The sequence below is a fragment of the Poecilia latipinna genome, unplaced genomic scaffold (assembly GCF_001443285.1).
Source record: "Poecilia latipinna isolate Pla-1442-1.1 unplaced genomic scaffold, P_latipinna-1.0 Scaffold1866, whole genome shotgun sequence".
Classification (NCBI taxonomy): domain Eukaryota; kingdom Metazoa; phylum Chordata; class Actinopteri; order Cyprinodontiformes; family Poeciliidae; genus Poecilia; species Poecilia latipinna.
The window spans coordinates 97498-123728 of record NW_015114482.1 but is presented as its reverse complement, the minus strand read 5'-3'; the positions used below and the strand labels follow the sequence as shown (position 1 = coordinate 123728).

At 39.3% G+C, this 26231-nt stretch overlaps 1 protein-coding gene across 1 annotated transcript in view; it reads left to right on the top strand.

The window, feature by feature from the left end:
• The window catches only part of cfap299 (cilia and flagella associated protein 299), a 75857-nt gene extending 54069 nt beyond the window's left edge, over positions 1 to 21788 (top strand). The window contains exons 4-6 of the mRNA XM_015014945.1: positions 4139 to 4281; positions 19105 to 19228; positions 21344 to 21788. Coding sequence (XP_014870431.1) covers positions 4139 to 4281; positions 19105 to 19228; positions 21344 to 21424 — 348 coding nt within the window. The 3' untranslated portion in view covers positions 21425 to 21788. The remainder of the gene's footprint in view (positions 1 to 4138; positions 4282 to 19104; positions 19229 to 21343) is intronic.
• The last annotated feature ends 4443 nt before the right edge of the window (positions 21789 to 26231 follow it).

Below are 26231 nucleotides of genomic sequence, written 5' to 3'. Positions count from 1 at the left end.
AATGCCTTGCTGCTGAAATGTGCTATACAAATAAAATTTGATTGATTGATTGATCAACACCTTTAATAAAACACCTTATAGAGCTGGAGTCAAATAATTAGTGTTTTGTTAAAGATTGAAAAATGTCAAGAAAACAGAAGAGAACTGTCTGTTTCTAAAGGACAGAGACACTTTATCAACCCAAAGGAGTTGATAAAGAAAACTAACATGAGGACCTTGAAATGGCCTTTTGAAATGTTATAAACTATCCTGGAAATCAAGTCTGTGCTAGTTAACCAGCTGGTTCAAATGAACAAAGAAAAAGTCATCAGTGTTGCTGCTATGAAGACAGTTTAAAAATTACACATGTAACCATTCAGCAGCATATATATTAGCTTCTTTCCAGTGTTTTTGAAATGCCATCAATCAGATCTAATAATAAAAGCAGGGCATATTCTCTATCTGTATTAAGTAGAAAGGGCATTAGCCAATCCTGGACAAATGTTGGGCTTAAAAATGTGGCATCAAGACGGATTTTTTAAGGTATTTGTGACACAGGTGGCCTGTATTCAACAGAAGATGGACAGGAAGAAGAGCAGAGAGAGAAATCAGAGACAAGTAGCAAACCTTTTTATAATTTACTGTAGGTGCTTTCAAACGTAAAGACAAATTGAGATAATTTTCCAATTCTGGGATTAATAAATCACGTCTTTTCTAATCTTAATAAAGGTAAAACTGCCGTCCTTGAAGTATTTTAGATTTAGCTCTGATCCTGAGAATTGATCCAAATGCCAGAATTAGGCTTTATCAATACATTCCTTATTATTGATTTTCAGATAAGATTAATGCACTTTACAGTTCACAATAAAAATGAAAAATCAAGTGAATGAATCATCTGATTAAAAAAAGACACAATTCTGTTGGGTTTGTGCATTAAGAGCAGTTTAGCTGCAGAACGATCTCGCTCTCTGAGCCCCAATGTCCTTCCAACACGTTGAATCGGCTGCACTCAGCATGCTGAAAGGACGAGCGCATCGGCTGAAAAAACGTCAACAGGACTCTGAGAAAACAAAGGCGACAGACATCCACAGACGTTACCGACAGCTGAGTGTTTCTGCGCCAGAGTCCACTACCCCATCCTGTGGCTTGCTAGCTTTGTTTAGGTTTCTGTGTGTGTGTACAGTCACACACACACACATGCCACAGGATGTCAGGTGGTCCAGCCATCATTGACTTCCCACCTGTAGGACATTGTCAAAAGCACAAAGATGGGCGCACTACGTCTCAGCCCCCCGTCAGCTTCTGTTTGAATCAGATTTGTAAATCCATCTTTTTCAGCCATGAGGCTTTGAAGGATTGGAGTAACTCACATCTGAGCAGAAAGAGGCGGAGGGTTATTCATCGAAGCTCGGTTAGTGTCAGCTGGGTTCAGTTTAACAGTTTGTCTCTGAACGAACAAACATATTTTTTGAGTCTTCATAAGAGAGCAGTGGCCGCAGGGCGTTGAAATGCTTTTGTTGCATTGAATTGTAGATTAAAGGATTCTCCCAGACTGCTTATTAGTTTATGTAACCTTCTACCTAAGGTCAGCGGTGAAGTTTCTAAAGGACACACATGAGGAGGATTTCAAAGAGTAAAACAATGAGCCAGTATCTGTACCTGGGGCTGAGCAGCACTCAGCGTCTCGACTATTAACCAGACTGATGTTTGCCATAAAGCGGGGCCTCTCCCTCACTGCCCTGTGAGGTCACAGCACCTGTTCTTGATAATTGTTGACAGGTGATGTAAAGCCTCTGCTTGTTTTCCATGGTGTAAAGTGGAGGTCCCCCGGCTTCCTTCAGCAAGCAGCCTGGAAACTCATGGTGCTTGTTTAGCAGCAAATAGGAGTGTGATATGTTTATTCTAAGCTCTTTATATTTGAAAGAAATTAACTGAGCTCTGTATGTAGCCTGAAAAAAATCCTATTAATATGTTTACCTATAGGTGCATTTATTTCCATTGACTATATATCTGCGCAAACTGTTATTGCAAAAGTAAATTTGCTTAATGGAAACATGAAAGATGCGTTTTTTCCTGTGAGCTCTGCAGCCCCCGCCCTGCAGAGGGCCCACCTCCTGACAGGCACACAAATGGGATACCGTACTCTGAGGTATCCTGCAAGGAGGTGTTACTGTAAGCAGAACAGTTTGACTTACTCATGCTCAGAGCAAACAAGACATGTCAAACACAAAAGGAGTCAGAAAAGAAAGAAAAACATATTTTCTTTGTGGGAACAGGCAGACAAAACAACCTCTTCACACCTGAGTCCGTCTTTTGTTGGGAGTTCTTCCCGTTCGTTGTCATCAGGTGTTATCTGTACTATCAAGTCAACATAAAAAGATCGATTCATGTTCTGCTTTTACCCAGGTTGGTTTTGAACTACTTGGCTCCAGATGTCTTTGTCTGAATCCAGTGATAAAGTCATTTCTCATCTTTATCTTCCACTGGTTGTTTAAACGCAACTTTGAAGAGGCTCTCACCGATAAGCAGCTGGAAAACTTGTCTTTATAGTGAGGATATGCTTACATTGAAGAATCCAGACCCATTTCCCCTGCTGCACTCATTGTCTCTACATCTGATTTGTGTGTTTGGTCTGTTACCAGCACTATCTGCAAAGCTCAAGCACAATCTTGGGTCATATTTATCTTTTATATTCCATAAAATAAAAGATCGACTGCAAAATGCATGAAAAGACAGGATGTGTGTTCAGCCTTAAGCTCATTTAATTTCAATTCACTATATTTATACATTTTCAAATTACAACAAATGTCATTTTTATAAAAAACAGGTGAAATACATTAATTATAGAGTTAGAATTTCTCCAGATTCAGTTCAACACCATAATATTAACTTATTATGGCAATAAGTTAATATTTTTTGATACGTGGAAAATGAGCTGCTTCAAAAACGTGCTGATTACTAAGTCACAATCAAAGGGCACTGAGCCGTTGCCTAGCAACCCGAGTGGAACTCCAGAAATCTTGGTCAGCTGGTTTTACCGGCGTATGCGCTGTACAATGGCTGCTGGAAAAGACAAGTGCTCTGCTGTTGATTTACCATCCAGAAACCATCTGCTGTATTCTTGTCGGTTGCGCAGGAGGATCTACTGATGCTTTTCAAAGGTGTATAGTTGCATAATTGTGCATCTGTTTGCACCGTTTTCACATGTGAGTGTTAACGTTGAGTTGGGATTTTGAACAGATGTGAAGTCAGGCAGAACTAACCAGACCAAAATCTCATCACCCAATAATGATTTTGTGCAGAATGAACATGTTTTGTTCAGACATCCTAACTGGTTCAAGGAAGCATCAGTCACCTTTAAGTTCAGTTCAGATCTGTTCAATTTAGCTGTGCCTTACAGCAGGTTTGTAAGAGAACAATATGGGAGTGTCATTATCTCTTTCAAACATGCTTTTATTTTTCATTAAAATGCAGCTTTTTTGTTTGCTATTATTTAAAAAACACAAAATTAGAATAGCAATTTGCCTTCCACCTAAAAACAATGCATGCTCTTAAAAGTTCAGGCAACTAAATCTACCTAAAGAGCCCTGTAGTGTATGAAACCTGTTAGGGATTAATGAGCTAACCGGTTTGTTCAAGCTAAATTTGAATATAATAAGCTAAACAATGTCCCATCTTCAACACAATTCAAATATGACCAGACAACTTGAGACGCCCGTGAATAAAAAGGTCTGTTGATGTCCGGTGTTTGCACGAGAACTTTTATATCCAAACTTCACATTTCATGGCATTTAAAGAGCCTTTCCTGCTCCGACTGTGGGAGTGTTGGAACGGAAATCACACTCCAGTTACTGTAAGTTAAAAGATTCGGGCCCCGAGGAGTCCCACGCTCTTATCTGAGCAGGATACTCTGCAGACGGCCCACCTCTCTAAGGCTTCTCCAGGACGACATCAGTTTGACTCATTTTTATCCTCAACATGTGTCAAAATTTAACAAGACCCTTTGTATTTTAAGATTGGTCTATTCCTGCCAGATGCCTTTCATCTGTCCAAAAAACCCCGACATTTGTCCTTACTGGTCTTTCCCCAGAAAAAAGGTTTAATGGTCATGATGATTTACACAGAGGCTCTCCTTTCTTTTTTCTCTCCTCTTTTACAGTCGGTCATTTTCATAAGGGATTATAATACTCTTGGACAGGAGGTATCTGGATATATAGACTACACCCACAGGCTCAAGACACAAGATTTTGAACCATATTTCTGTGGAAAGAAAAGGCTCATGCCAGGACCCTCAGATTTATGGTAAGTCTTATTTTATTGTAATATCTCCTTTTTAAGTTTGGTCGGATGTCGAGTCGGGTCAGGGTGCGCAGGATGTACAGCAGGAGTTTTTTTTTTTTTTTTTTTTTTTTGTTTTCCTGTTAATTAGAAGTAACAAATATCACTAATCAGAATTCCTTTATTATCATTGTGGCAGGAATTTAACCAAATATAAAAGAAATGTAGGTGATCTGAACATACTAATAAAATAAAAGCATAAAAGGATTTCCGATCCGCTGTGTCTGTGCGCCACCATGGGAGACGTTAATTAATGGAAGAAATTACATTTTTTCTAATCACATATCCAGATATTTTTAAACATTATTTTCACCCTGAACTCTTTTCCACATTTTGTCGTGTTATAACCACAAATTTTAATGCATTTTATTTCAATCTTATGCTGCAGACCAACACAAATTTAGATCTTTGACTAGGCCATTTTAACTCAAAATGCTTCGATTTAAACCTTGCCATCGTAGCTTTGGTTTTATTTTTATTTTCTTGTCCTAATGGAAGGAAAACGTCTGCTCCAGGCTTGAGTGCTATGCAGTTTTTTAGTTTGCATCTCCACAGCATGATGCTGCTGCCACCATGTCCCACCATAGGGAAGGTGCATTACTTTCTGCAGAACATCTTTTTGGCCAAAGAGTTAAATTTTGGTCTCTTATTGCAGCACCTTCTTCCTTATGTGTGGATTTTATTTAGGGACATCAGAGGGGCTGAATACAAATGCATGCCACACCTTTCAGATTTTTACTTGAATGTATTTTTTATTGCATCATTTTGATTTCTCTTTGTAATTATCTGCTACCTTGTGTTGATATATCACATGCAGTTTCAGTGGAATACATTGAGGTTCAGGAAAGGGGTCAAAGGTCATTCCAAATTCATCTTTCCGGTCAAAGATTTGACAAAATGACAGTTGATTTATATAAAAACATTTTCTGCAGCTGATGTTTTACAAAAGCATTTTATTATTCTGCTTCTTCAGTGAGAAAAGATAACTGCACTTTCTAAAACCGGTTGAGGAGAAGACTGTTTGTGTTAGCTAGCGCTGGATGAGGTTTCAGCAGCACGAGGCTCCATCAGCTGCTGCTAATTAACTCCACTTCTGTATCTGTATATCTGTGAAACTCTGAGCACAGGGTTGCACGGCATTCAGAGCCAGTTGCACAGTTTCAGCACAATCCGCAGATGAACTTCTGAACTCACAGGTGTAAGCTAAAATCCTCTCCGTATCCCTCGCTCAGACATTTTTATATCTTTATAATTCTCGTTCTATCATCGGCCCTGTGTACACAGACGGCTGTCAGCAAATCACCGCAGCCAAAACCATTCCCACATTCCTCATACTCGTGCACAGTAACATGTTACCAACATGTCAGATATGTGTGAGAAATCCCAAAAGGACAAACACAACTGGCCAAAGGTGGGAATGACTGTTAATAGATAATTTAGTTAGGAGTTCAGCCAAATGGCAGACAACCCGTCTAACCCCGCTGACAGACGGGTAGAACAGCCTAAAAGGTTCAAATGAAGGCATATTTAGAATTTAACCTTCAGAGAAGCTCTATTACAAAAAGTATCTCAATTACACATAAGTTGTTTGCTCAATACTAAACAGAAGAATCAGAAAATTGAGAAACTACTTGCACACCCACAGCTAAGGGCTGTTTAGAGAACTTCTCTTAATGGAAGCATGCCAGTCTTGAAAAAAACCTTTGGTGCAGGATGAGCAATGGAAACACTTCTTCACATCACACAAGTCACATGATCAACAAGCAGATGTTGCTACTGGCGCAAACCATGAAGAACAAGACGACAAACGCCGTTATAACTTTTACTGAGTTATCACAAGAACAAACTTATTCTCGTGTGATTTTAGTCGCGTTTCTTATTTCATGAAAACATCGAAACTGCAAAATTGTGTTTGTTGGACATCAGCAAAATATTGACAAAGTTTTGCACACATTTGTAATGGAAACATGTCGACTGCCAACAACTGCAGCCCTCCTCAGATTGTTTGGTGCTGATCTCATTTAGGCCAGTTGATGCTTATTGAGATCATGTTTATGTTTACACAGCTAGCAGATGCTTTTAGCAACTTACAAATGAATTAAGACAAAACAATGCAGCTCATGTCCCGTTGATCAAACCAGAACAGCTCTATCTGACCTCATCTCTTGGAACAAGAAGGTTCGGGTTCAAATCCCAGCTTGGGGTCTTTCTGGATGCGTGGTTTCTCTCTGGGTACTCCAGCTTCTTCCCACAGTCCACAAAAATGACTGTGGGAGTGTGTGCACCCATGGTGGTTTGTCCTGTGATGGATGGTTGATAGTTCCTTTTAAAAATTTAGAACAACATAACTGAAAGTACGCAAACACAACATGGTGAAAGGGTAAAATGAGCGGCACCGATCTGAATCCTGACTTGATTAACAGTTTTCAGAAACATGATGTTGCAGCAGACGTCACGCCATCCCAACTTTACTGTCTGTGCTAGAAATCCCACCAGTGCAGCTGTTTCTAAGGTTTCTTACACATATACAACATTCAAATGCCAACAGTGTCACCACCTACTGGTAGATACTAGATATTTTAGTATTTGTCAAAATTTTAACAGTTACAGATGAAAATATATAATATTACATCCATATATGTTCAAAATAAAATAGTGAAAGTCAGTATTATAATGGATACATTTGTGGATCAACACATTGTGTACGAGGGCATCAGAAATCAGCAGTTCAGTATTTTGGCTGCAGAAACGTTTCCGTTCTGTAAATATTAACAGAAAGTTTCTGTTTACTGTTGATTAAAAACAGCAATTTATTCTCTTATTTCATCGCCCCCTTCAGATTCTCAGCTCATTTAGTTTGAAAGCTGCCAGAGGTGATGTCATTTTGCAACAGCTTCTAGACAGAACCAGTCCAAAATCCTCCAGCTGAAAGCTAATCACTCAGAACTAATTTTATTGCAACATCAATTACTTTCAGCAGCTTAATGACCAACTAAACAAAAAACATTAATGAAAGAAACAAAGTATTTCAGATGAAAGAAGATGTGCTAGTAAAAAAAAACGTCCTGTTTTGCTTGGGTTGATTGTTTTGTTTGGTTATCTGTGGAGATGGACACCAACTCCCCATCCAAGTTTGCAAGGATGGAAAAAGTTTTTCATTCTATGAGTCAACCTTTCTTCAAAAACACTTACTGTGTTGAGACAAGTTGACTGAATGGATTAATGTGTCTGTCTCCCTTTGGGTAAAAGTTCTTGGGTGTTTTTGGCTCCATTTATATTAAAGTTAAAACAAAAATATGGGATATCTTGTCCCTCAAGCGAATTCTGGATCTTCTCCAGGGTTTCCTGAAGAAGTCAATTCCTGAAGAAACAAAATTCACTAACATCTTAATAAAATCTTAGACAATGTTACCATTCCATGCGTGCAGATTGCGCCGTCCTGGGGGCACAAAGGAGCGTTATCGCAGGTCCTTCTTCACAGCAGCAGTAAGATTTTATATGTTTGCATTCTTGCCGTTTTCCATAGTTTGTCCATTTCTTTCGTTGATTTCTATACAGATATGCATTCACAGTCTGCACATTTTTAACTGATCCTACTCTGTTGCCCAGTTCTTTGAATCTGAGCGTATTGAGTAATAACTATGGCATTTTCTTCTGTTGTAAATTTAGCCTCACAGTCTCTTTTATATTTACGTGAACATACATGCTCCTGGTACACCTGAGTTTCCCTACTGAGGGAGAATAAAGGACATTTCTGCTGTATTCAGGGCTGCAGCTCAGTACTTTCTGAGGTTTACTCTCTCACCTCCAGGGTTTTCAATTTATTAATAGCTGTCAAATATGAAAAATGCCAACTCATTCTGAGTTGGACACCCTGGATTTAGTCAGTCGTTTATTTTGTAATATTTGGAGTCTTTATTAAAACATTGTATTGTGGATAAAGTTTTACACCCGACTGAAAGATAAAAAAATAGTGTGATGGACTGTTTTATTTATCAGTTTCTCACCTTGTGTTCATCCCAAACACCCATCTTGTGGCCGTGAACTCTTCCTCCTCCCCAACAACCCGTAGATGTGAGTCACTGGACGAGTATGCCTGGAGGTACAACCGACTCCCTAATGATGCTTTTATGAGGCTTCCCCCCTCATCAGGTCTCCCTTCCCTCCCATTGGGGTGACACATGCCTTCACACGCCGCCTCAGTCTCCAGCTTTCAAAACCCGACTTGATCAGACTTACACATCTCTCTCTCCGTCTTTATTTTTTAACTTCTTGTAGCTCATGTGTCATTCTCCGCTATCTGTTCTTCCTCCTTTCCTCCTCCACCCGTCTCAGCCTCCCCCCGTGACTTTTTTGGTCTCTGTCGGGAACAATAACACACAGTGTGGTTGCCGCTAAGAGGGAGCAGATGCTGGAGCTGCTGCCCACTCGGTGCACTAAACCTCCCACCGCAGGACTCTGAATCCCGTCCCTCCAACTCCTCCTCCTCCTCCACAGCCACAAACAGCACAGAGCAGTGACACCAGCGCCAGCTCCTGCCTACACATCCCACCTCCATCAAGAAAGGGTGGATAGGTTCATGTCTCAATTCTACTTCCTCTTTTGACATTAAAATTTATATCTAATATCTTAAAAATGTTTTCTTTTTTTTTTTGCTCCATAATATATGATGGATTTTCACTAGTAGTTCCAGTTCTGGATCTATGATACGCAGCTGAAACCAGATATTAACATCGATGGAAAAAACATATGATTTTCCTCAATGTTTGATATTAAATCAGACTAAAACCTTTTCTGCTTTGAGTCATTTAGGATTAACAGTTTTTTATATTTTCTGAATGACATAATAATATGAGTTTATCTTTCAATTTAAAGTGTAAAGAGATGTTGGGAAAGCCCAGATGATGATGTCGTCACTTTGTAAGCATCTGACAGGTTAATTGACTAAATTTAAGCTCAACTGTAGGCCCATGGGACAGAGGTGTGGTTTGGTTAGGGTGGAGCTACTGGCATCACACAGTTCACTGATTGGGGGACAGAAAAATGTCATTGCTTATCACTGACATGCAGGAGACAAATTGTTGCTACTTGTTTGTCGTCCCACTAGCATGACACGACGTTAAGCGTTTGGATTAAACTAGCTGGTGGTGGAAATGCTCTCCTGAACAAGACTCTAAAATACTGAGTGTCTGCACATCCTTAAAAAAATTTAAATTCATGCATCTAAAATTAAGGCCTTAAAATGTCTTACATTCATTAGGAGAATTAAAATATGACCTTAAATGTATTAATCACAGGTCTTCAATTTTGTTGTGGCAAAACTAATTAATCATTTCCTTGTTTTTCTCATGGACTTTTCTGACATTGAAACTTTTAAGTCACACAGACATTTTTGTTGATTTCTGTGACCCATGATAATTAGCTAGCTAGCTTTTTGCATCTGTCCTGGGTAAGTGCAAATTTGCAGTTTGCGGGATGACGTTCATCTTTGCCACTGGTTCACTTCTGTTGCCAAACCATGCAATGCAGCATTGAGTCTGTGCAAAAAAAAAAAAAAATGATGCTACTACAATATGAAATATGCAATTTTTTTTGTACATTTTTGTTGAGATACCGGTCTTAAATGTATTTCATAATGGTCTTAAAAAGTCTCAAATTTGAGTTGATGAAACCTGCAGAAACCATAAAATAGCCTGCTGAGCTGCAGCGGCCCATGCCGTACCGCTCAGTGGAAACAAAGCATAACCAAACTCTCCAAGCTCGTAGCGTTCCTTAAACAAGTCAAACCTTTTCGACCATGTCCTGCTCCAAGTGTTCACTATCATTAGGGCAAACCATTTCCATGTTTGTTATAGCAACAAACTTTGATTTTTTGTAGGTTCAAACTTTTTCTTGGCTGGTGCCAACTTGATCAGTTAAATACTAACTGATCAGAAGTGCGTTGCCAAGGTAACAGGTCAACAACAGAAACCCAGACGTCCCTCTCCCCATCGACACACTCCGGATCATTCTAGGGAAACCAAAGTGTTTTTAAGTTAAAATGTCTTGTTCTACTGACAGATTATTTCACTTTTTGATCTACTTTCTCATGTGAATATGTTAGTATGCTGGAAATAAGAAAACCGTCTTAAAAGTAACTTTTCAGCAAGATCTAGGAACATATTTTAAGTTCCACTGGGACATTATTTCCACTAGTTCTAGTACTTTTTCATCAGTATTAAGAAATTATAGCCTTAAAGAAAGTTCTTATGTCTTTTTGAAAAGTCACCTGTTAGCTAGTTTTGCCTTACTTCATATTTGGGTTGAAAGTGGACCAGAATTGCGTGGTGAGATGTATTGTTTTTGCAGTGTGAGGTCCTGAACCATGTCTAATTAACTGCCAGATCTCCAGCTCTGTGCATGCTGCTTCCTGCCACTCCAGATGTGCCTATAGCATCTCTGATGTCTAATGTTCACCAGCAAAGTGACCATCTGTTTGTGCACTGCCTGCTCCCCTCCTCTGGCTCTTTATCGTTCCCTCTCTTTGGTCCCAGTGTTTAGTCAACCCTTGCCTTATCGTTATTATTTCGACAAATGTTTCCGATTTAGCCAACTTATTGAAAAGCTGTTATGTATAATTAAGTTCTGAACGCGCTGCCAACATTGTGCGCATTTGACAACAGACAGAGCCGCTGCATGTGAAGGCTCAGCTCGCTCATGCTTGTTCTGGAGCCAAACCCACGTTGCCTCCACGCTCTGCCTCTGCAGTGCACCTGTGCGTCTGGCTTCGTTTTCCGCTATGAAAATATTTGCTCTGCTGTCCCGTTTTATTAAGTTTTAATACAAAAGAGAAGCTGTTCCAGCTCCAGTTGTGATCTGGCGAGCCCGGTTTCAGGTTATCGTGTCCGAGCTTTAACATGGGGGGTGTTTTTTCGTTTTATCACGGTGCAGATCGCCAACTCCATAAATATTTGCTGGTGAGCCGGAACGCATGTCATCTCTGTTAGCCTTCACACATGGCACGCACGCTCTTCACAGGCTGGGTCCTCGGGGTTAAATCTTGTTGTACTGTTTGTTCTCAGAGCTGATATGTTTGGATAGATTTATGCAGCGTTCCTCAGCATCAAGGCTTTTCTGTTTGTATAATTTGGTCCTGATATCAGAAATTCTATTACAAGCTTTAATAGAAAAGCTTGTAAAATGTCAAGGACTGTTATTAGTGCATCTTTCCATCAAAGTGTAAACACACATATCCAGACATGATATGTCTTGAAGCCTTGTCATCTGTGTATTTCAAGGCAAACAGCGTTTGACCTTTAACCTCTCTCAGTCAGAGCACCATTAGCCTGCAGAGGGACAGTCGCTACCACCCAGCTGTCTCTCTGCTGTCTGTCCTCAGTGTGTGAACGTACCGCTAATGGATGTCATGAAGGCAGCAGTGGAGTTTCATCTATTCAGAGCCAAACGACAGGAAAAATCAACTCCAGAGACAAATCTCAGTAATGACGAAACATGAATCCGACTATGTTATCCTGTGGTTGGAAGCAGCTGTGTATATTTCAGATATTCTAAATATATATGCAGTTGAAACCATATATTTACATAAACTTCATAAATAAGACATGTAACCCTTTTCCCCTCGGTGTCTGACGTTAAATCAAACTAAATGTTTCCGGTTTTATGTCAGGATTGTCAAAATGATTCATGTTTGCTAAATGTAAAAACTCAGAAGTTTACAGACTGGGAATGTGTCTCAAGGTAACGCCTCAAACACAGCACTTCCTTTTAAAGGTTTTTTTTTTTACTCTAATGGCCTTTATTAGAAAGTGCTAAGATAGGAAAGTAGGTAATGAGAGTAAGGAAAGACAGGCACCAAAGGTCACCAGGCCAGGAATCGAACCTGCGACGGCAGACTAAAGCCTCTTTATGTGGGCTGTGCTTAACTCCTGCACCACTACACTTGTGTTACATCAGGAGAAGTCCAAAAGAAATCAGGCAACATCTCAGAAACATTTACGTGTCTGGTTCATCGTTCTGCTCTATTCAAGATGGCTGAAGGTTCCATGTGCAGAGACAGGACTGAAATATCCAGCCATTAAGAAGGAGACGGGTTATAAGCTGGACAATATGGCTGAAAAACCATATAAGGATTTTATATTTGGATATTTGAGATACTGGTGAAGTGACATTTCCTGTTTTATCCAGTTTCCTCTAGAGCTGTTGTAGAGCTCATTCCTTCCTTTCACTCAACTCCACTTTCACATCTAAGCAGTTCAAATTCATTTCACAAATACTTTATTGATCCCAGGGGTAAATTAAATGTTAAAAACTTAGCTCACTGTGAGAGGTGGAGCAGCTGAAGCCGTTCTGGATTGGAGTTCAGTGAAATTACTGAACATTGTATTTGGACATATCTATTAATATTGATCGCTTGTCTGTCGCGATATAAATTGTTGTTGATTTGTTGCCCAACCCCGGGTTTCAGACCCAAGAGAGGAACCTCAGAACCGCCAGAGAAGCTAAACAAGTACAGTACCGTCATGGTGGGACAGAGAACTCAGAGAGGAAGAAAGCATTGCGCTGACAATATTGGAAGTTAGATTACAATTTGCAAACGCTCTAATTCTTGGAGACATATCCAAGAGCTGCATACGACTCCTGAGAATGTCATTCAGTGTGTTAGGCCAAAATCCACAAAACATACAGGTCCAATAATAATAAATATGTCAGTCTTCAGTTCTAACTGAACCTTTTTGTCCAGGTGCTGTTGCTGTAGGGACGGTTTATAGTTTATGAGCCTCAGTGAATGAGTTCTGCTTTTTGTTTGATGCGGTTCTGTTGCCCTCTTCAAGCCGTGGCCTCCAGCTCACAGCAGAGCAGCATCAGGCCTGAGCAGGCGAGAGCGAAGCTGTCAGGATGAGAATCTGAACCTGAAAAAGGCCCTGAATATGAAATGTTCACATCAGAGCTTCAGCTGAAATGGGCTGATGGCACCTTTAACAGTAAGTGTTTTTGTTTTACAGGGTGTCTGTGCATCCTTAAAAAGTATTTAAAATTAAGGCCTTAGAATGTCTTAAATACATTCCTTAAAAAGTAAGTTGGCTTTAAATACATTCACCACAGGTCTTAAATTTGGCATCACTCATATGTAATATGTATATGTAATTTGTCTGCCAGGCAAAAACAGACATTTTTGTGTTCTATGACTCAAGGCGGTTGAAGCGACCGGTTACTAGCTGCTAATGTACTGTTGTTAGCTCGTTAGCTTTTCTGCATCCATCTATAGATGCAAATTTATTGCCAGTTGACTGGATGATGTTGGGCTTTGTTATTGACTCACTTCAACCCATTCGATGCTATAAGTTCATTGTGTGGAAGACATCTTGGCACTGCGGGGGTTAAAGCTGTGCAGGAGCTCAAACTGCTGCCAGCAGCCATTATACAGACCCTTAAATCTCACTTTTTGCTATTCTTGATTGTAAAATGAAGAGATAATGTTATCCTAGTTATCATGTATTGTAATTTACTAGATGATGCTACTGATGTAAGGGGGGTGGGTGTAAGAATAAGTTTATACTTCCGCCCATTCTTTTGAATGTGTAAATATATTTTACTACTGTTCTTCTTTTGCTTGCTTTTGTTTTAAGTTTATTTTCCGGGTTTACAACTTTGTTTATTCTTTTATTAAACTAATTTAATTCAAGCATTATCCCCCAACCATTCTCTAGATTTATTGTTTTTTTTCTGCCTTAAATTTAATTCAAGGTCTTAAAAAGTCTGAAATTTGACTTGCAGAGACCCTGTTTTATTCTTAACTTCAGAAATAAACATTGTACAGCGGAAACTAAGATGGTGTTTACTCTGATGAATTATACAATCCACTCTCATAATCCAGCTCCTATTGACGTTCCTCTGGAAAACGAGCACCTGGAGATAACAATAGAGCTGAGCACAGTAACTATGGAAAGTGAAAGAGTAGAGCGCACATGTCACACAGTCATGGTAAATGCATCGGGAAGCAGGAACCCAGGCTGTGAAAACAGTCACAGTTTCCACCAAATCCAGGTTCTCAGACTTTTACTGGTCCATGTGTCTGGGTGTGGTGCCATCCAGCTGCTCGAGCTTTCTTCGTCACCGACTGGGAAGCTAGCTGCCTTTGCGACCATTCACATAGTACAGTAGGGGAAGTGGGTCCAATAAAACATGTCCAAATAGGAGAGCAACAAAGTCTTTCTTTTTTTTTATGTTCAGCCGTAAGAGATCTCACATCTTAAAAATATCTCACATCTCACTCTTGCAAATGTAGGCGGGTCACCGTGGAATAAAAGTGGCTTACCAAAAAAATGTTAATTGTTGCATGGTATTCCTGTAGAAATGGCCCCCGCAGCTCTGTCAGAGCTAATCTAGGAGGACAGGAAGGATGTATACGTCTGAAAGTAAAGGTTCAGACGACATAATTTTCATCTGAGTTTTAAGGGGAAAAAAAAACGGATCGACTTGTGTTTCAGAAGTGGGACAGCAGCAGTCTATTCTGACCAGATCTGTTGGCATCTGGGCCAGAATACCAGGCCTCCGGTCTTGTCAAACCTTATAATTTTATGCATCAGTGTATTTCCTTGCATGGTTGCGACTGTTTGGGAGCAGACAGGGAATGTGTTTCCTGGAGAGGAAACTGACGGCTGGCAGGAAGTGCTGACCGATAACTGAAGCACCAGAACCTATTTGTTGTCACATGTTCTGGAATCTGAAGCGTAAGGTAAAGGAAGCTGAACCTTTGGTGCTTCTTCGACCCACTTTGATTGGATTTAGTGAATTATGTGTTGGCCTATAAATAGAAAGGAGGATATCCTCTTTGTTGTGAGAAATTATTTTTGCTTTCGGTGCTTAAAGTTCGAACTGAACTTGGAAAGAAATCTTTTCAGTTTTCTGCTCCATCTTCTTGGAATCAGTTGCAGAAATACATAAACTTAAAGGATCTGTTGTCACTAAATGTTTCTAAGGCTGTTCTTACTGATTTTGAGAATGAATCATCTGTCTGTAAATGTTTCCACAGAGGAATCCTTTAATCGATTTATGACAGTGTTAACGTTTTCTGTTTTTGCTGTGAATGTTCTGTAATCTCTGCGCCGCTGCCGGTCTTGGTCAGGGTTCTTTCGCAAGAGATTTTGAATCTCAACAGGGTTTTCTTGGTGAAATAAATGTTAAATAAAAATAAAGTGGATATATGACAAAAAACACAAACACTAATTTTGTGAAGATAGTTTCCATTCAACACCAAAAATGTGTGTATTTTCTCCAGTCGCAGGCCTAAACCTTTCAGAGCAGAAAACCTTCCATCATCGTTAGCATAATCTCAACAAGTTAAAGGAGCAAAACAAAATGGACTTAGGTGGCTAGACAATATACATTTTAGTTCCAGTTTCCTAGTAATATCCAATATAACACAAAGTGCAGTGTAAAGTTTGACTGTTTTATTTATTCATGATAATCTGCTCATTAGAAGTCCTTTCAAATATTTTCTGGTTGTAATTAAGTATTTTAAATTTAAACCAAATAAGAACCTTGAAGATCAACAGATGTTTTTTCTTTAAGAAGAACAGTGTTTAGGTTTCCTAAGTACAGTGTGGTAGGCTTTGGTTCTGAACACAAAGAACTTCATATCAAACCCAACCGAATCCTGAGCAACATGAGAAACACACGACTTTTATAGTGAGGAAGAAAAGACTAAATGATGCAGGAGAGATAATTACAAATCAAGGGCAGGTGGGGCAGAACAAGACTGAGTCTACAAATAAAATAAAGTGGCAGCAACGACTGAAAACGAAAGACGTTTAAACTCAACCGGAGCACAACTGAAGCCGACATCAAACCAAAAAATAAAAACAGCAAATTAAACCAAATCTGAGTAACCCAGACTCTCATAAATGAAAACGTCCTGCCTGGAGACCAGAACTGAGCTCAGACCTGACCCATTTTCAGAGCTAATTCAGCAGACTGCTTTGCAAAATATTTATTTACATTTCCTAAAATTGCTTAGTGTGAGGCAGGGAGGTTTTGGAGAGCCGCATGAGTATGTAATGTATTCCTTGGACCAAATCTTTTCTTGTAATTTGTAGTTATGAAGTTGAATATTTTTCTTGGAGAAAACCTTTTTTATGTCTCAGATGCAGATAAGTATTTATGGACAGGTTTTAATGAGTCACAGCAGATTTTACTTTTTAAATAAACACCACTGCAGCAGACCAAAGAGAGTTTCTGAAATTTAAATCAAGTCGCTTAGAGTTTTTTTTTTTGTTTTTTTTGTTTGAATACTTGCTAACACTGAAGTGCTAAGCGTAACATCAGAATAATGCTTGGTACCAGAACCCAACATCATCATGAGTCCCAGAAAACTGGAAAAAATCCCAGTTTATAATCTTCATTTCTGACATCTGACCTGCAGAGTTTTCCAGTAACAACATAAAGTCAGATTGTTTTTTTAGGGGTTTTCTTCCATAGTTACTTCAATTCAAATTCAAAAATACAAATACAACTGAGCTTAGAAACGCTTTAATTTAAAATCATCTACTGTCGTTTTCAATGCAACATTTCCCTAAATCAGCCACATAAGCATGTGAAAATAAATAACATGAAATGTTATCTTTGTTCATAACATCTGGATTCTAAGAAATCAGGATTCAAGATCTTCTTTATGCTTAAGTTAAAGGGAATGTTCAGGTTTTTTGCAATTTATCCTGTTGGAATGTTTTAACATGTTCCTGCACAAAATATGAACCGTTTCAGAGCAGAGAACAGTAATGCAAATATAAATGTTTTGATGCACTTGTTTATTCCAAATCAGTGTAATAAATTATAACCAGAAGGAGCTTTTTACCTCAGCCTGACCTTCTTTAACATTAATTTACTTTTTTTTTTTAACAAAGTTAAAATAATTTTCAAGACTCGTGTCCTTAGGTTTCTCATTACCTGCCAAGAGGAATGGAGTCCAGGCCCACAGAGGGAACAACGCAGAGTTCAAAACCTGCAGTAATGAGATGTTTTCACCTCCAAACCTGCATCATATTTCATGTCAACAAAGACGGAAGAGCTGCCAATTCCACGGCTGAAGAATGCGAAGCAGAGGTTGTTTCTCAACAAAAGAACAAAAACAAATCTTTCGATCTGAAATCATCAAAAAATAGAGAAAAACAGATTTATTAATATTCCTGTCCCTTTAGAAACATCATCTCTGCTCCTGAGGAGCTGGGAGCTGAGCGAGTTGAATCGGACGCTGTGAATTAATCAGTCATTTATTCTGGAATTGAAGCCATTCTTTGGTTTCACTTGCTGATTAGTCACAGCTTCAGCCTGGATTTGGTGCCCTGCACATGGAATTGGAAACAGCTTTTTAACCTCTCGACCTCTGATAAAGAATATCTGACTGACGGATATTCTTTACACGGAGCAGTAATCTCAGTGGAGATTACTGCTCCGTGTTTTATTCTCTTCTTCTGGGTTCATCCACCGTTTCTTTCTGATAAACCCTAAAGAGTTGTGCAAAATATATTATTTGCACTGGGACCTTTTTTACATTTTTTATTCAAATTGGCAGATTTCTCTTCACAAAATCCTATGTCTACCGATACCGATGCATCTTAAAACTCTAAAGCAGAGCTATGTTACAACAGAACGATATGTTCTGTCTCAGTTTGATTCTCTTAAAATTATGTTTTTTGGAATGCACTGCTGTTCAAAGGTCATGTCTTTAGATCGAACTGCACTGGAGCCAGACTTTTTCTTAAATAAATCAGAAAAAATGCACCAGAAATGTTTAGACATTTTTGATCTTCGGTTTTATAAAGCTCTGACCTACACATACACAACAAAATACTTTCTTTATTCCAGATAATGAATTTAACTGTAAATTTAACAATAAAAATAGTTAATTAAAGCACTAAATTTTCTTTAATTTTTCTTGGTAATGCCAGTGCTATGTCCCACTACGTAACTGAAAAATGACAAATTTGTCCACACAGAAAAATGCAAAAAATTCACCACATCAAAAGATGTTGTTTTGTACTCCATAAGATCAATAAAATCGTTTTATTAAGCTTCCTTGAGCAAGTTAGGTTAGTTCATAACATTTTTTGCACAAAATCAGATAATGAGATTTTATTCTGCTCAGTTCAGAATGAGCCGTTTTACGGCGTCTTATCTCTTTAAATCTAAATAAGCTGCTGCTGGCCACGCCCCTTAACGCAACGTTTACACTCGTGGAAATGGCTGCAAACAGATGCACAATTATACAACCGTACATCTTTGAAAAGCAGAAGTGGAGCCTCCTGCACAACCAACAAGAATTCAGCAAGTGGCTTCTGGATGTTAAGTTAACAACAAAGCACTTGTCTTTTCCAGCAGCCATTGTACAGCACATGCAGCGGAAAAACCAGCTGACCAATTATATGCTGGGAGTCAGCTTGAGTTGCTAGGTAACGGTGCAGTGGGACTGAGTAATCAGGAAGTTTTTGAAACAGCTCATTTTCCAGACACCAAAAACTTTAACCTCTTGCCAAATACTGTCTGGGTGGATTTAAGAGCTTGGGTTGTTTTTAGAAGCATTTGATTACTAAAAGGAAGCATAAAAACATGCAAAATATACTTTTTGTATAATAGGTCCTTCATAAGTATCCACTATGCAATTCACTACTGTGATGGTCAGTTAGGAGAAGAAGATTACTGATGAGATCTTCATAACCAGCTGGCAGCCATGTTTTTCTTCATTTAAAACCTTCCTGAAAGACTCGGTTGTCTTCCCCGTTTCCTTCACAGCTACTACAACTGGAAGACACAGACGTCCACCTCCAACTCCAGCCCCAACTTTGAGGTGATTTATGACGACCCAAACGGACTTCTCTTCAAGAGCAAGAGGGACAAAACGATGCTGAATCCTCGGGTAAGAATTGTGTCTCTGCTGCTTTGCTTCTGGGGCTCAGGCCCCCGTAATCAGACCAGCCACCTGCTGCATGGCTGTTAAAATGTTTCTGGGAAGTAAAAGTTCTTATCAGATCCAGTTTGCTTCCAGGCACACTTTGTCTTTAAAGCCAGTGTTCTATCAAACAGAGCATGTTACAGTGACGGCCCTATGTTATCTCACTGGCCCCTAAGTTTTAGGCACTGAAGCTTTTTAACAAGCTGCAGATATCAGTTGGAGAAGCTGAGAGCGATGAAGGAATCATATTTGCTTTCCACCTGCACACAGAGCGAAGGGTCAAGAGGTCGAGGCAGGTGCTTCCTCCACGCTCTCCTTCAGGCGGAGGCCTCTGCAGAATAACGGCCCACTGGGACGGCTCTTATTTTCCCTCCTGCCTCCCTCTTTGCTGGGGGGTAGGGAAGCAGTTGGTGGGGCCGAACTATTTTGAAATTGCAGACAGAGCTGTGGGGACTGCGTTTTTGAGGCCAAAATGGCAGCACAGTGTTCTAGCTGCGGTCGAGCCCCGCCCCGACCAGCCGTCTATTAAAAACACAAGCGATGGAAGGCGCAGGAAGCCAGGGACATCAAACCACCCGCGTGTCCAGAAACGCAGCGCGGCTCAGCCCTGAAGCGTCCAGATTTTAACCCTCCGTCTGCAGCTTCGTCTTCACATTTCACACTGCAAAAACACTAAACCTAGACGAGCTCTTTTGGTCTAGTTTCTGGTGCAAATATCTTGGTGCAGTTAAAATAAGACAAAATTAACTTACAAGCAACTTTTCAGTAAGATATAGGAGCTTGTTTTAAGTAATTAATTCCTTCATATTGATAGAGGCGCATTAGTTCCACAGGCAGATTATTTCACTTAAAACAACATTTTTCCCAAGAGTGAAATAATTTCCCATGGGATTAGTAGTTTTCATCAAAATCTTTTGTGCTTTTACATCTTACAGAATATATACTCATAAGTTAGCATTGTCTAACATACTAGGACACTTTAACTAGAAACAAGACAAAAATAATTGGTGACATTTTGTGTTTTTGAAGTGCAGGCTAAATCCGACCCGCTTTGCTTTTCTGCTTTTGCTAAACCGTGACCGCTTGCTCTGCTGCGGCCAGAAATGTGGGTTTGATGGTGAAGGGCTTCTCTTATCTCTGTGGTTCATTTGGTTTGACTGGAAAAAGGAGCTGACAGAAAAGTTTTCCTTCGATGATGTGAGCATTAGTGAAACATTTTGGTTTCCCGATCATGTGGAGGTCTGCCGTTTACCAGAGTTTCCGACTCCGGTGATGAAGTCATTTTTAGCCGTCTGTTTCGCCTTTGAACTCGCCTCAGTCATTACGACACCCACAGGAGTGTTTGAGGTAAACGTGTAAATTGGGTGTGATGGTTGACCAATGAATGAGTCCCATGACACAGATGGTCTGAGAGGAAACGCTTCCAGCTGCTTGTGGTTCCACATGGATGGACAGACAGACGGACACATGGATCCCTGCTTATAAAAACCTGAGCTGGTTTTAGGTCAAGACTTTGACTAGGCCATTTTAACACACGGATATGCTTTGATGCAAACCCTTCATAATGGACCTCCTCCTTCCGTTCTTGCAGCTGTGTTTGCCCTAAAAGGCAGTTCTCAGAGCTCTGAGATCCAGGAATTAAATACACAAAGCAGCCTTAGCTTTGATACAGTCACCAATAAAGTTATACTAAAAACCTCATTAAACCCAAACCAAACGCTTTCTCTTTCAGAGATGGTTTTTGGATCAAATCAAAGAAGGGTTTACGCCTCCCGAGTGACTCCGCTGTACTTTCAGCATCTTTTATGTTACGTTCGTCTCTGCTTTCTCCATTGGTGACTGTATGATGTTTTTATTACCTTTTATTTTTGTGTTTTTATGATGTAAAGCACTTTGAACTGCGTTGTTGCTGAAATGTGCCATACAAATAAACTTGATTATTTGTGATTACATGTGTTTTACATGTGTTTCTGTAAATCTTGGTTGATTTACAGAAATTGTCTAAATAAGAACATCCTCCAAGCTCATAAAACTCACTGATCTGCTTTGTCCAAATGAAGCCGTGTTGTCTGGTTTCAGTCCAGGTCCAGTGGGACGCTCCTCCAGTCGGACCTCTACGTCCACGTCATGCTGTACGACCGCAGTGTGAGAATGTTCTGACCTGCTGACGCCGACACAGCCGTACAATCTGGCGCTCAGCGCAGAGCTCTGAAAGCCTCTAATTTAGCTGCAGCTGCATCATCATTTACAAACTCTTTCCCTCATATCGTGCATGCCATCAGGGTGGAGGTGCCGCTGCGACAACTTCAAACAGACGATTCCCAGAGGAAGAAATGGACAGACTGGGGTGACAGCCGGAGAGTTTCCTCAAGCTTAAACTGGAACTTAGATATTCTGATGGGTGCAAAGTCTTATTTAGGAGCCAGACTCAGCTCCTCAACCCCAGGCTCGTCCACTGTTGGGGCCAACATGTTTTGGGCTGTTTGTCTAAACAAATTAAAGGCATAAGAGCTTTGAAAGATGACGGGGGCAGCTCTTATGTCCTCCCCCAGGCTGCGGTAGCTCCAATTGGACTGGAAGAGTGGGTAATGGGCTTAAAGCATTCCTCGTATTCCCAGATGGAGGGACGCTACGCCGGACATCAAAGCTCTCCATCACTCCCATATTAGTCATTGACTGACAGATTTTAATGCACCATAACTCTACAAATAACCCCGTTTGGAAATGTGTTTGAAACTTGAAGAATTTTAATTTTTGCCATTCATACTGAAACAGATGGAGGGAATCACACCAGTAATATTATCTCTGGCCACAAGATGATAACTTATAACAGGGTTTTTATGATTTCTTCTTTCATGTATTGTTTTCCAAACTGGTCCCTTGCTTTCTTTTTGTGTTTATTTGAGAATACTTTAAGGGAATAAAAGCTTCACAATCAAACCCATAATGATTTTTTTTATCTAATAAAAACCCAAAAATTATATAAGGGTGTGCATTTTAATCCCCCAAGACAAAATCTAATGCATTTCCTTCAGAATTCACATGATCATCAAACCTAGCTCACCTGTTCATAGTTCAGTCTCTGCGTATCTGCAGCCGTCCTGTGAAGTTGCTCACTCCACAAAGCTGCTGAAGACATAACCTAAAAGTCTTGCACCCGTAACTTAAACACAAAATATTGGCTCAGAGGCTTTGAATACCTCAGTTTTTAATGGTGAATTTATGTTCATGCCATCTGCAAGTCAAAGTAGCTCGGAAATATGAGCTACTCTGTGTTGGTCAGTCACAATCTTAATAAAATACATAGACGTTTGGGGTTATAAGCTTTTAAAATGTGAAGGTTTGGGAGACTCTGAAAGTTGAAAGATACCATTTTCTGTAATGACATGAGGAAAATAATTCTTTTGAAGGTGTTTAATTTTCCTTTGGGCTCAGCAAAGTCTTTTTGAAATTGTTTTATTATGTTTCCAGTCCCTGTTTCTGTACATGTTTAACTTTTAGGATGGACAATGATTAAAACATCAACAATTAACAGATGAATTACGAAAATTACTTCTAAAGTTTTTAGTTTGCAAAGCCATTTTTCTCAGCAGTATAACATGTTTAAGGTAAGTTTCCCCCTTCTTAAAATCACACCCCTGGGAAACAGCGTCTGCTGTTGCTCACATGAACTCACCTCTGCAGGTTCCCCTGGAGGCGTTCTCGAGAAATCTAGTCCATCAAAGCAATCCCAGTCTCACACTTTTACCTGAGCGCATACATTTGTGCTTTTATTACGAGAACTCACCCACTGCCTTGAAAAGTATCAAAATTGCTCTAACCAATTCTGAAAGATGCTGCCTCAAAAACAAATGTTTATCAGTTTTTGTTTTTTAAATAAAATATACACTTCACCATGATGTCATCTTTTTGTTGACACAGTCTTTACAAACATTTAAACTTAAGTAATTGGGAGAGAGAGAAAAACTCAGTGTTAGGTGTCTGAATAGGGAGACTTTATAGAGTTCATTTCTGCAGACTTTAGAGTGAGTTGTCTATTAGCAAAATTAAAAAGCCAGATATGAATCAAAGCAATAGCTTCTGCAAAACCTGATTACCTGCTGAGGAGGAAATTCAACCATTTGATTCAGGTGTGTTGGAGCAGAGACGCATTTAAAGGGCTAGAGTTAGACACTGCACCACTTAGCAGTTAAGTGCCAGCAAACGGGTGAATTCATTCTGCTCAATAAAACACAGAACCAAGCATCTTACCTTGTAATTTGTTCGGTTCATGAGTCCAGCTGTGGCTCCACTTCTCATCATCCAGCTTTTTTTATTCTACCAAGATCACAGACTGCTCTCTCTCAACTTGGTCTCAGAATCCCGGACGAGCCCCCAAAAACAGAACACTAAACAAAAAAGGAAGACACAATAGGGTTAATTTAGAATGTTCATCTCAAAAACTAAGTTCATGCAGTGGGGCAGTAGTCCTTCTGTTACAGTCTGACTCACCTGCAGGCTTCAGTGCAGGTGTGGACTCAAAAGACTTAGAACCTTACAGTTTTCTATGAGGTTCTAGGATCCACTACTGGGTTTTCTTCCCCCATTGACAAATACACCTGCATTTGTTAATAAACTTACTCTAAGTTCAGAACAGAAACAAATGAAGAATCCTAGACAACTCCCTAAAAAATGTTTTGGGCCTAAACAGTGAAAGCTAACTTGGTTGATTATTGAATGTTTAGTGTTTATTAGAACTTAAAGCTGCACAGCAATCCTGTTGCCATGACCCGAAGCATCTGCCTTTGTGTCAAAGGAAAAAAAGTCCCATTACCTTCTGCTCAACAAAACACAGAAAACATGTCAAATGAAAATAAAAATTGTTTTTCTAAAAGTTTCCGAAATGTTTTGATGCTACGATCAATAAAAACATTTATATTTCCTTCATAGAAAACCTCCTATGAGAGGAAGCTGCTCTCCCTTTTCAGCCAGTTTATTTGGGAAATAATTATTCGGAAACCTCCAAAATAGCTTCTAGTTGTGTAGTAAAGACAGATATTCAGCAGGTTGTCTTGTTTTCATAAAACAAACAAGAAAAATCTGGGCTGTGGGGTTTCTTTCAGCCCTTTTGCATGTTTAAATCTTTTCATCAAAATAAGATCCTGAACTGCTGATATAACAGCTGCTCATACCCCTTATGTATATTGTTAACCAGACCAGTGATTCCTATTGGCCTGAAAGTCACAAGATGATTTAAATCTGACAAACATGAATCTGCCTCAGTTGACTCAGCGCCAGAGGAGCCCTTCATCCATCGGTCTGTCCGTTTTAACCAAACCGGTCCCTGTTGGTCTCCCTGAAACAATGTGTTTGGTGACCTGAGGCTTTTGGGTTTTGGGGAATGACAGTCTGGTTTTGGGTCATCTCAGTCAGTGTGATTCTTTATGTCTGTGTGTGTGTGTGTGTGTGTGTGTTTCAACACCATGGTAGATCTGGGCCTGTGATAAATGAACACTGGTGAGCAGAAAGAATTATAAAAGGCAACATGAGGGTGGCTTTTTATTTACTTTTCTTTTAGCTTCTCCAAATATGGTTTTGTAGTTTACATCATTGAATATAAAGTGGATTCTTCTATTGTAGCAGAAAAAACATGGATTAAAATGAAGCTTTAAATGCCACTGGATGTTCCTATAAACAAACATACTACTACAGAAATGATATTTTATATATGTTACCATTAAAGGGAATGCCATGAATTCATCAATTTTGTGTGCACAACAAATTCACAGTAAAATTGGGTTAAATGGCTTTCATCCCCCTCAAATTCTTTTATTGGGCTTTTAAACTGCTGGGGTTTTAACTAAGCCTTGCTTTTATTAGTTTGGGGCTTGACTTCCCTCTAATACACCCAACATGAAGTAACGACGTGGTTTCACAGTAAATTGACCATTAAATAGCATGAAAATAAATTTTGACCGGATTTGACAGCTTTTTTCTTCATGCGCTTTGAAATTACTGCAAAAAAAACCCCCAATGACGACAAACCCAGTAATGACTTTAAATGTTACTCTAATTACAATCTCAGGGTTGAGCCTTTCAACATCACACAGTTTGCATAAATAGGCACCACATCGTTAAACTTCAAGCATTATCTGCTCACATTTCCTTTTGATTGGGTTTGTTTGATTTGACCATGTCACGGTTTATGTTCTGGGTAACTTTACCTCCTCGTTACTCCGTTCCTTTCTTTAGCATTTATTCTTCCTCCTCAAATGCTGGTCTTGATGGACATCTTTAATCAGAGGAACTCCAGTGGATTGGCAACCTGTCCAGGGCCAGTAGAAAGTTTTTTAATTAGTGTTTCACCTAAATTTTTCTAATTTGAAAAGAACCCCTTCATAAAGATGCATCTTTTCCAGAGTCTTTAATTCAGAAATGTTTAAATAAAGTCATGTGATGCTCACGAGACAAAACACACAAACATTCCTTGACTTCTAGTTTGAAACATCAAAATAAAATAAAGCTTTGCCAAGTTAAAGTTGAGATTATTTTCATACCATTTAATTGAATTCTCTAAGTTAATTCAGTTATACAGAGGCAACAAATGATGAAGTTTGAAATCTTTGTTGTAATTCTCTGCAATAAAAACCTGGAAAATGAGGTGAGGAAACACCTCATTTCCCTGGTTGGAAGAGATTCTCTCTTCCCAGCTTTTGATGCTATGTGATATATAAACACTAATTCTCATGGTTAATATTTGGTTAATTTACTCTGTGCTGAAATTAGTTTATATTAAGCTTTAATTTCTGAGTATTTTGTCATTTCTTCCTATGAGTGTCCACATCAACAAATGCAATTTTTTTTCTTCTTTTCTCTAATAAATGAAAAAAAAATTCTTAAAAATTTCATGTCCTGCATCGTGTTTTTCCATAAACTTATACTCATGTTTATCTGTGTTTTTTTGACTTATATATATATATATATATAT